Source organism: Amia ocellicauda, chromosome 17 (genome assembly GCF_036373705.1).
Source record: "Amia ocellicauda isolate fAmiCal2 chromosome 17, fAmiCal2.hap1, whole genome shotgun sequence".
NCBI classification, from domain to species: domain Eukaryota; kingdom Metazoa; phylum Chordata; class Actinopteri; order Amiiformes; family Amiidae; genus Amia; species Amia ocellicauda.
The window spans coordinates 14,105,238-14,117,698 of NC_089866.1; the positions used below are offsets into that span (position 1 = coordinate 14,105,238).

Genomic DNA, 12,461 nt, shown 5'->3' on the forward strand with positions numbered 1-12,461 from the left:
GCAGCACTGAAATAGACAACATAATCAGATCCCCTGCATGTTTCCACCGTTATGTAAACGCTTGTTAAATATCCTGCAGGTGCCACTAAAACCATGGTTTTCTACTTTTGTGCCTGCCTTGTTTACTGCTTTGTAATTCATATTTTTTTCTTTAACAAACAGCTTTTGAGAATAGTGCTTTGTTGACGTACTGGCCTGCGCATACTTTTTTGGGACAATAAACATTTACATAAGATACGATAAAAAGGTTCAAAGTACCTTTCTTTGTGCCTGTCTCAGCATCCGATTTATTGAGTCTTATGATAGGTCCGGCAAACAGAGACACAGTTCCAACAATATTTTATTAAGATGAGTCATGGCTTCTGGACATTTCAGTAAACTGTTGCAATAAAAAAGCAAACTTTCAGCAGCGAGGGTCTGTATATGGAAATTACACATTGTCAGATAACTAAATATTTTATCAGATTTATGGAGAGACAGATGGAGGGAATATTACCCAGACAGCTCCAGTTATTATCTTAATTTTGGACTTCTATCTGCATTTTTTGTTGATTTTTTTTTAATAACTGTAATGTAAAAGAGCTGATATATAGAATGATTTTAATCAAAGTCTCAGTGGCGAGGCTATAGTCAAAGTATTAATAATATGAGCTTGTTTATCAATTTCAATAGAATAGATATTAATGTTATACGTGCTTGTACTCATTAACATTTTTTAATATTGTTAAGGTGTTATAAAATTGTTAATCAGGAGAAACTATGACAAAACTTGGAAAACTTAATCAAAGCTTGCAGTAATAATTGTGGATAATTACATTTTAAAGAAGCATTTTCTGATAATGAAAGGGTAAATAAATTGAACTTGCCTATTTGTAAGGAGAGATGCATTTTATGTACTTAAGGTAAAATGCATTATGCTTGTTGATTTAGTCTTTCATGTTGAATAATTTACCCATAAACAAGTTTTTGTTTATATTACCCCCAGTAAGTTATTTTAAAAGAACTGAATAATTGTATTTAATCTTAATATAAACAAAGGAATAATATTCCTTGCAACCACTTAAACTGTACATATATACATGTGTATAGTTGATTATTTTATTGTAACATTTTATTAAAATCGAATATGATGTTTGTTTTTCATATTTTTTTTATTAAGAATTTCCAATTACCTCCCCCTGTTCTGCCAATTACAGAACCTGGCTCAGCGCTATGACCTCTGTACTTTTTCATCAACTTGCAGTGCCAAAAATAGCAAATGAGTCTTGAGGCTAGTCTGGTCCCTACGCACTGCCTCAAACTGCCCTCTGCACATTCATTACACCAATCAGAAGATTTGGTGCAAACCTAAGTCAACACCCCACACCTGCAGGCACCTGGGAAGCCACAGGGGTTGTTTTAATATGGAGAGCTGAGATTTCCCAATGCAGCTTTCACCCATCCTACCTTGGCAGTGCCCAGCAAATAGGTCCGCCGCGGACCAGGAATTCCTGATTAATGCCAACAATGGCACAGAAGAGACTGGAGACCAACTCATTGTTTCCTGTAGTGAGAGAGCTTGCATTACGGGCTGCAAATTATTATTTAGTGCATGTCCAATTGAAATTTGGTTGATTTGTGATTAATATCACAAAATGCTCATTATTGACAAAACAAATGGGCTTCTTTTGGGGTAGTGCATTGATAACCTTGGGGCAATAAACTGCATGGAAATATGTCATCCCTACTGCACGCCTGTGGGCATGGTAGGGGAAAGTAGGTGGTCACCAAGAAATCTAACAGTACAAATGTTATAGTATACAGTTACATGCTTCTTCTTACTTACTGAGGTTCGAAAATCATGAATTATTTTTATATTTTATATATTATTATATTTTTATAACATGTAATACCTGTATAATTTCCAGCTCTGGATAATTCCAAGCATCCTTGGCAGCTCCATCCTCTACTTCCTGTCTGATGACCAATGGGAGACGATCTCAGCGTGGATTTATGGCTTTGGACTGTCGGGCCTCTTCATTGTATCCACTGTCTTCCACACCATCTCCTGGAAAAAGAGCCACCTCCGGTAGGATCAATCACCCAGCAACTTGGGTAGAGAATACTGAAAATATGAATCCGGCCATTGACTAGCCATATGTTTTTAAAAATGTTCAAACTAGCCCTGTTTTACATTGTAATGTGCCTAGAGATGCATGATTTGCATATACCAGTTCAATGCAGATACACATTTCTTACTAGTGTTGTCTACATATTACTTGCATGCTAATGTCCTTATAACCTCCTTAATGGAATTAAGGTGTAATGTACATCTGTGTATTATTTGTTTGTATAAAGCAGCATTATATCAATATGACTTTTTAAACGGCCCAATAATCCTAAAGTCATACAAACTACACATTTAATAAGCTATACTGCCATGTAGTAGACATACCCTTCTCTGTCTGGAGACAGTGAGACCCCTGCACAAAAATAACTGTCTATTAATTGAAATAAAAATCAAAGTCAATTTCAAATGTCCATAAGAAGACAACCTGTTTATTGTCAGCTTGTCAAAGCAGAACTCTGAGAGCTAAATACACTTACCGGTCTAATGGTTAGAATATGTAATTTAATTAGTTAAAAGGTTTTCCGTTTCTGATTGAGTGCTGTGTGGGAGGTTTACTTATCTGTTCCAGTAAGCAGTAATACATACATAACCCAGCATCCCATTAAACGTCTAATTGCTCACTCCTTCTGAAATAAAAGTGCCTCTCATTACCGTTGTGTTTGAGCATATGCATCCAAGTCACACTTTAAGTTAGTCAAGTCCTCTGCAAAACAGAGTACAGGTAATTACAAAATACAGACACATGCTCTATAAACTGATATCTATGATACCCATGTACCGTGTATCTTCAAGCGTGTTTATAATATCCACGCAGAAATGGATTGTCAGTGTTGTCAAGAGGAGCCCACAATTTTAGAAAAAATCTAGTTTAGTCAACTGTAGTAGTGACCACTTTCAATGCAGCGCATATGAATACTCTGCTGTTGCAGAGACCAATTAAAGGTCTATACATTTCCTATTTACCATTACTATCAGTCTGTTTGTTAGTCTGTATGTACCGTTATGCAAGTCAATACAATTTTATTTAGAAAAATGTGGCAAATAAACAAAATAAACAAATTAAACCATTAGGAGACAAAAACAAAAACTTCTATATGATGACAGATTGTTATGGGATGAATTTTATCTCTGGAGGTCCACAGCTTAAGGCCTAGACCTAGTGGTTATTTCCTCTCCAGGCAGTAAAATTTATCAGAGAAGCAGAAAGAAGAAGTGGTGCTGCTCTCTGTGGTCTTCCTTCTAGTGGGAGCCCTCTGGGGTGAAAGTTACATCATCAGCCCTTGGGGTGGGGATGCCATGGCAGCTCTCAGGGGTGGGGGTGCCTCGTCAACTCTCAGGAGTGTGCGGGGTGCCTTGTCAACCCCTCAGGGGGAGGGGGGATGTGTGGTCTATTGCTGGAAACAAAAAGAGAGATTGTGATCAACTACTGATAGTGAGATTCAGGGAATAACAATATACACTCACCTAAAGGATTATTAGGAACACCATTCTAATACTGTGTTTGACCCCCTTTCGCCTTCAGAACTGCCTTAATTCTACGTGGCATTGATTCAACAAGGTGCTGAAAGCATTCTTTAGAAATGTTGGCCCATATTGATAGGATAGCATCTTGCAGTTGATGGAGATTTGTGGGATGCACATCCAGGGCACGAAGCTGGGTTGAGATCTGGTGACTGTGGGGGCCAGTTTAGTACAGTGAACTCATTGTCATGTTCAAGAAACCAATTTGAAATGATTCGACCTTTGTGACATGGTGCATTATCCTGCTGGAAGTAGCCATCAGAGGATGGGTACATGGTGGTCATAAAGGGATGGACATGGTCAGAAACAATGCTCGGGTAGGCCGTGGCATTTAAACGATGCCCAATTGGCACTAAGGGGCCTAAAGTGTGCCAAGAAAACATCCCCCACACCATTACACCACCACCACCAGCCTGCACAGTGGTAACAAGGCCTGATGGATCCATATTCTCATTCTGTTTACGCCAAATTCTGACTCTACCATCTGAATGTCTCAACAGAAATCGAGACTCAACAGACCAGGCAACATTTTTCCAGTCTTCAACTGTCCAATTTTGGTGAGCTTGTGCAAATTGTAGCCTCTTTTTCCTATTTGTAGTGGAGATGAGTGGTACCCGGTGGGGTCTTCTGCTGTTGTAGCCCATCCGCCTCAAGGTTGTACGTGTTGTGGCTTCACAAATGCTTTGCTGCATACCTCGGTTGTAACGAGTGGTTATTTCAGTCAAAGTTGCTCTTCTATCAGCTTGAATCAGTCGGCCCATTCTCCTCTGACCTCTAGCATCAACAAGGCATTTTCGCCCACAGGACTGCCGCATACTGGATGTTTTTCCCTTTTCACACCATTCTTTGTAAACCCTAGAAATGGTTGTGCGTGAAAATCCCAGTAACTGAGCAGATTGTGAAATACTCAGACCGGCCCGTCTGGCACCAACAACCATGCCACGCTCAAAATTGCTTAAATCACCTTTCTTTCCCATTCAGACATTCAGTTTGGAGTTCAGGAGATTGTCTTGACCAGGACCACACCCCTAAATGCATTGAAGCAACTGCCATGTGATTGGTTGGTTAGATAATTGCATTAATGAGAAATTGAACAGGTGTTCCTAATAATCCTTTAGGTGAGTGTACATTATGCATAGCATGTCCATGGCACGCAGATGGCACTACAGGTTCTGATGACTAGAAAAACAGATTAAAAAGATGAGTCTTCAGCCGTGATTTACAGAGAGGGCATTTCTTATGTACGTTTGAAGATCATTCCAGTTTTGGGCCCTATAACAAAATGATCAGCCACCTGTGGTTTTTCTTGTGTATTTTTGGTATTTTTGCATTTCACAGCACGGGAAAATCCTTTTACCTGTGAGTATCCTACTGTTTTGATCTTGTGATCTACTGAGCATATATTTAGCAGTATAATATGATCATTATTATTATTATTACATATAAACCCCATCTGTCTTTTGATTGAAAGTCAACAGTTGCTGTTTTCCGGGTGTTTTGTTTTGTCCTTTTCTCTTCAGTTCCAAAGTCCAGGACTCTGTTTTCTGCAGAGATGCAGAGAATCCCCGGATGGTAGTGAAAACTTCAGATCTTTTGATTCTCTGTTTTTTCCTCTCCCTTCCAAGTGTCAGACAGTGAATCCATGTGTATTTGTATCCATAGGGTTTTTGAGATGCAGCTTCTGGGACTCCAGCAGGCCCTTGTAAGCGCCGTGCTCAATTTTTGTGCAAGCAGCAGCCTTAACACTATCCACACAACAACACTGTAACTCCAGTCCGTGGCTGCAAGGTGGAATCTGAGTGCTCTTTCTGCTCTGGCAACAAGCTTCTTATAAGGTTGCATTTTTGTGTTTTTACGCTTAGCCTGGACCGTGGCCTGGTTTGTGGCTGCACAGTTGCCCTGACCTTGGTTTGGCCTACATTCATTTCAGTCTATATCATCTGATGTGGCCTGTCTGCCACTTGTTGACATTCAATACTCGACAGTTGTGAATATTCAATGTCACCCATTAACACATAATCAAACAATATTTTTTATTGACACTTGACGTATTCGTCAACACTCTACTTTTTTGTCGATGGTTGATGTAGCTCAACACATGATGCTTTCATAGATGCTTGACATTTGACCCTCGACACGTATTTTATGATGCTTGGAATTTTTGCATTTTGCATGGCATTTTTTGTTCAATGCAGGATGACCATATCAGGTTTCCACCAATGTGAGGGGTGCCGCTCCAGGTTACCTGCTCACGAATTTGGGTCGCATTCCTGGGGCCTGAGCACGCTACTGTAGCACCACCTCCACGTCTCTAATAGCACTTCATCTGCAGGTTCAGCACCCCAGAGGTGCGCCTGTGTGGTCACTGCCTGTACAAATAACGTCACTCACGCTCTCGATCACCTCCTCACTGGTGAAGGGCTTGTTGTGGAGTCTCTGACATTTCTGCCCTGACAAATTGCATGTCGGAGTTCATGGACTTCATACGGTCACAGCATAACATGCTGTTGACTCTAGATCTCCCAAAACTGCAGGTGCACCAGCCTGGCTTTGGCTTCGGAGACCCCAGTGTATGTCCTCACATTGGCGCCAGCTCTAATTCTAGTGCCTGCCCTACCTTTGCCTTCAGAGTTGTCCATGGTGGAGAGCCTGGGGAGCCATACATCTACGCAATGGCATCCTAATGACATTTCTTCGGAGGCTTTGGAGGAGGAGAAGGAAGGGGAACTATTGGACATTTCCTATTCAATGTGAAGTGATGAAAAACTTATTACAGAGAGGCTTCTGTGCGCTGTTACTCAAACAAGCCCTCTCCCTTTATCTGTGCAGCTCACAGACTCATTTCCTCTTTTGCCTGAGCCCAAAGGCTCACGAACCTCTCAACTTTGCGAGTTATTCCCGTTTTCAGATAACCAGGGCTGCACATGCAACCTAACATTATATTTCAAGTCAAAAATACCTGTTTTGTTCATCTGATACAAATGAAACTCACTCCTTTTTTGGATTAAACAATTCTTCTGTATCCAGACTATTGTCACTGATTACATGTTTCTGTGTGGATTTTATAATGTAGTACACACACACAAAGATACATGTTACATGGTATATATAGTGTTTCCCTATATTTTATAATATTAATATTTGTTTTTTGCTGATAATTTGACATTAATTTGCTTTAAGCATGACATGGACACAAATATTCAAACATAACGATAATGAAAGGCATTTGTATATCAGAATATTAGAATATATATATATATATATATATATTAGAACTTTAAATATTTCAATCAGCATCTTCATGATAGTATTTGGGATTTTAATCAACTTTGGCTCAGTTTACATGCAACTGAATATCTCCTCCACAGACATAATTGTATATTCCATTAACATGTTTTCATATCAACAATGCAATGTGCAATGTGTTTGCACTGTCACTGAATAAGCTTACTTCTGGTCCTTACAATTGTTAAATTAGTAGGCAGTCAAGAATATCGTTTTTAAAACATTGTGAGAAAGTCACTCATGTCTTTGGTATGTAAACACATTGTCTAAACCAAACAATATACATTAACAGACAGACAATAAAAAAATACATTGGATCTACACATTTATTTTTAATATATGCTTGTGATTCACAAAATAATGAAAATAATTGTATTGACAAATGTAGGCATTAGAAATAGGACTAAAGTGATAGCTCTTTGTATTATCATTTTTTAGGTGATGTGGCTGCCAGTGTCGATTAGCATTATGTTGTATGGTTGCTAACGCAGAGAGACAGATGACACAGAGAATCCATCGGTTTCTCAACCCTTTTCAGTGAGAGATTCAGACTGAAGTGCTACATGGGAAATTAAATGGGATATGACAATTATAAAGCTTGCTATTCTCAAAATAATGATCACAATGTTAACTTCCCTACATAAACTGTGACAGCAGTGGTTTGGAACTAAAACACTGCTTTGTTTTTGTATACATTCAAATTTCATATAATTAAGATCTTGAGTTAGTTGGATTTATGTTAATTTTGTATACACATAAAACGAGGTTATAAAAGAGAACACAATCTGTGCTGTTTTTGTGTGTTGGTAAATGCAGCTATTTCTGACTGTAAAGCCTTCCAGTCTTCTAAATACAATATGAATCAATATACAATGTAAGTCCTTGTTAAAGTGAATTAAAAACAAGAAGAGATTATGGTGCAGTTACATCTCTAATGTGTGCAGTGGGGTAAAGCAAACATAATTATCAATATTACATTTCACATTAATAATTGCCATTTTTAAATAATGAACTAAATAGTGGCTTTGCCTTATTAATAATGGCAAACAAATAAATAGTGCTAGATTAAGTTATGTTATATTATGTTAATGTCTTTCTGTTTAAAGGGAACTTTAAAATCTCATCTTGACTCAAAGTGTGAATGCGAAACCATATACAGTATTTGATCCCCTGCTGATTTTGTACGTTTGCCGACTGACAAAGAAATGATCAGTCTATAATTTTAATGGTAGGTGTATTTTAACAGTGAGAGACAGAATAACAACAAAAAAATCAAGAAAAACGCATTTCAAAAAAGTTATAAATTGATTTGCATGTTGATGAGGGAAATAAGTATTTGACCCCTTCAACTTAGTACTTGGTGGCAAAACCCTTGTTGGCAATCACAGAGGTCAGACGTTTCTTGTAGTTGGCCACCAGGTTTGCACACATCTCAGGAGGGATTTTGTCCCACTCCTCTTTGCAGATCCTCTCCAAGTCATTAAGGTTTCGAGGCTGACGTTTGGCAACTCGAACCTTCAGCTCCCTCCACAGATTTTCTATGGGATTAAGGTCTGGATACTGGCTAGGCCACTCTAGGACCTTAATGTGCTTCTTCTTGAGCCACTCCTTTGTTGCCTTGGCTGTGTGTTTTGGGTCATTGTCATGCTGGAATACCCATCCACGACCCATTTTCAATGCCCTGGCTGAGGGAAGGAGGTTCTCACCCAAGATTTGACGGTACATGGCCCCGTCCATCATCCCTTTTATGCGGTGCAGTTGTCCTGTCCCCTTAGCAGAAAAACACCCCCAAAGCATAATGTTTCCACCTCCATGTTTGACGGTGGGGATGGTGTTCTTGGGGTCATTCCTCCTCCTCCAAACACGGCGAGTTGAGTTGATGCCAAAGAGCTCGATTTTGGTCTCATCTGACCACAACACTTTCACCCAGTTCTCCTCTGAATCATTCAGATGTTCACTGGCAAACTTCAGACGGGCCTGTACATGTGCTTTCTTGAGCAGGGGGACCTTGCGGGCGCTGCAGGATTTCACTCCTTCACGGCGTAGTGTGTTACCAATTGTTTTCTTGGTGACTATGGTCCCAGCTGCCTTGAGATCATTAACAAGATCCTCCTGTGTAGTTCTGGGCTGATTCCTCACCGTTCTCATGATCATTGAAACTCCACGAGGTGAGATCTTGCATGGAGCCCCAGACCGAGGGAGACTGACAGTTATTTTGTGTTTCTTCCATTTGCGAATAATTGCACCAACTGTTGTCACCTTCTCACCAAGCTGCTTAGCAATGGTCTTGTAGCCCATTCCAGCCTTGTGTAGGTCTACAGTCTTGTCCCTGACATCCTTGGACAGCTCTTTGGTCTTGGCCATGGTGGAGAGTTTGCTCTGATTGATTGATTGCTTCTGTGGACAGGTGTCTTTTATACAGGTAACGAGCTGAGATTAGGTGCTCTCCCTTTAAGAGAGTGCTCCTAATCTCAGCTCGTTACCTGTATAAAAGACACCTGGGAGCCAGAAATCTTGCTGATTGATAGGGGATCAAATACTTATTTCCCTCATTAACATGCAAATCAATTTATAACTTTTTTGAAATGCGTTTTTCTGGATTTTTTTGTTGTTATTCTATCTCTATCTCTCACTGTTAAAATACACCTACCATTAACATTATAGACTGATCATTTCTTTGTCAGTGGGCAAACGTACAAAATCAGCAGGGGATCAAATACTTTTTTCCCTCACTGTAGTCACCCTACCATTGCAAGTAATTATTAATAATTATACATAAATTATTATATGTTGACAAATCCTCTGCTCTAGTAGCTGTTGTAGTCTTTCTTGCTCTCCAGTAAGTGATGAAACATGATATTCTGAACCACTGAAGAATACTCCTTTGCAAAATTTACACCTGCCATGATTGTGGTGAAGGTTAACAGTGTTAAAAAATTATAGAATTGAACAAAAACAACAGGTATTTTACTTATACACTCCTACGAACACATGAAGACCAGTCATTTTAAGAACTGTTATTATGTACATTATTAATTTGAAAATGTGCAGGATTCAGAAGCAAACAAACACATATTTGTTACTGTTTTTAACTTATTTGTATTTATAGTGTTTAATTTGTTTCACTTTGAATGATTAAACTGTATAAATACTTTAACTACTAAACAAAGACATGTCTTTCTCACTTCATGATGTAATTGTTTTCTTTGGTTCAATCCTTGATATTGATCTGCAAGAGGGTAATTACTACTGATTGGATAATGTGCCAATTATGTTCTTTTAATAAATGTTTTTTTCTAAACCATTACATAAGCCAGATCTGTACCTATATTTAAATTCAGTATAATAGATACAATAGATTATATATATTTTTAACGCATTAACCTTTCACCTTCCTTATAAACAACTCCTTTTCCTTTCAGCTGGTAAAACAGATATTCACTGTTTTTTGTCAGCACCACACATTGATGAAATGAGGGCCGAAGACAACAACAAAACCTAAGCTACGGGCATCTTCATTTCAGCATCTGTTATTAGAAAGCATTTATTTCCAAAAGAGGTTGGAAATAAGGAATGTTACATTTCCCAGACCATTATATTTGTGAGGGGATGTCATTTTTATTCCTGGTTCTGTTGTGAAAACTCATTAGCAGCCCTTGATTTAGAAATGGATTGTCAACAGTGAACATCTAACTAGTTTTCTCAATGTTATCAGTAGGCATGAGCATTAGCATGTCCAAATTGGATAGCAGTCATATAGTTTTAACTATAATGATCGCCTTGTTGGCAATAAAGACCCCATAAATGCTTTTTACCTTATATTGTATCTTAGATTGTACAATTCCACCAGACCTTTGAAAGTCTGTATATTTGATAGCCTGATAGTGTTTCTGTTGATGTAGAGTGCTGTATTATTGTTTTAATGGTTACAGATCTTAATTGTGTCTTTGTTTGGTGATCCATTAGACAAATTGGAATAGTTAATATAATAAGATCTAAACAGACCTAGCAACAGATAATCACCTCATTGAAATTGATAAGTGACATGGTATACTATGTATTCTCCTTTGGGAATGTATATGACTTCCTAAAGAAGAAAGACGAGTAAGTGAAAGTATGAGTGTGACTCTCACTGGCCTGATAGCTAGCTAGCTTGGCTAAATGTCAACTCCTCTCTTGTTACAACAGGACAGTTGAACACTGTTTTCACATGTTTGATAGGATGGTGATATACTTCTTCATTGCTGCCTCCTACGCCCCCTGGTGAGTACAAGTTGCAAATGTATCCCCGTTCTGTCATTGAATTTAAAACATGAATAATCCTAAAATGTTATGTTATCTAGTTACATTACCGTAAACATTCAGTATTGCATTGCAAGCATTTTTGTATCCTGCATACAATTGCACAGTACGAACCACATGCTTGCTGTTTTAGTGGTTCTTTTTATGAAATAATCTACTGCAGGGATATGGACTTTTAAATCATTTTTCAGGTTTTTAAAGATGGAAGAAGCAGACTTACACATTTAGGATATAGAATTTAATATTTATTGTAAGATCATTTTTTAGACATCAGTAACATCACAGAAAAACTAATTGTAGCCAAAGCAGTTTCTGACTGTAACAAACCTAATGGAAACGTTTTTTAGATTAAATAGTTCAATTTCTAAATTGATTTTAGTGCAGCTGGGCAGTTGTCGTAAAATGAAATACAACAGACTCCTAAAAGCTGCACACAATGCAGTATGGTGATACATCACAGTAAAGTGGTCATTCTTAATTGAGCACAATTTTAAGTGGTAGAGACTAGTAGACATTGCAACAATCTTTTATTATTGTTGCCATGCTTGAGTTTTGGAATGTATGCTTGCTGTCATTCAATTAATTTATTGTTATAAATAAATTAATACTGAGAGTATACACACAAACTCATGGATACAGTAGTGGGCTAGTTATCAGAATACATAGAAGCTGTCCAAAAAGATATATATATATATATATATATATATATATATATATATATATATATATGAAACTTAGTGCTGGAAAACATATCCAGGTGTATTTCTTGCATGTATTCAGAAAAGAAAATTAGATGTATTTGAATTGAAATTGAAAGATACATTTTTTTTTTTTTAATATGTATACATTTATTGTGGAAACAAAATATTAAGAACATATATAATAAGAGGATATTAAGGATATTATTTTTTATACAATAATAAAGTATAGCATCTGCAAGAAATTGCATAATTTAAAACAACCAGAAATAAGCCCTCTTCTGTGTATTCACAGTAGATGCTGCCAAACAACTTAAAAAATGCCAACTGTTATAAGGCCATAGCCTAAAATGTTTGAAATTACTTTCATACAATTTATGATCAATTAAATGTGGTCAAAATACTCAAAGCTTCTTTAATTTTAGATTATACCAATGTGATCTTTTAAATTAGCTGCTTGATATACTGGCCTCACTGGAAATCACTATATGGCAGCTGTGAATTAAGTCTTTAAACTTAGTTACCTGTCATCTCAAAGTTGATTG

General features: G+C 37.7%; 1 protein-coding gene across 1 annotated transcript in view; it reads left to right on the forward strand.

Moving 5' to 3' along the window:
* Positions 1-12,461, forward strand: part of mmd2a (monocyte to macrophage differentiation-associated 2a) — a 43,431-nt gene that overhangs the window by 19,630 nt on the left and 11,340 nt on the right. The window contains exons 4-5 of the mRNA XM_066689325.1: positions 1,908-2,068; positions 11,105-11,179. Coding sequence (XP_066545422.1) covers positions 1,908-2,068; positions 11,105-11,179 — 236 coding nt within the window. The remainder of the gene's footprint in view (positions 1-1,907; positions 2,069-11,104; positions 11,180-12,461) is intronic.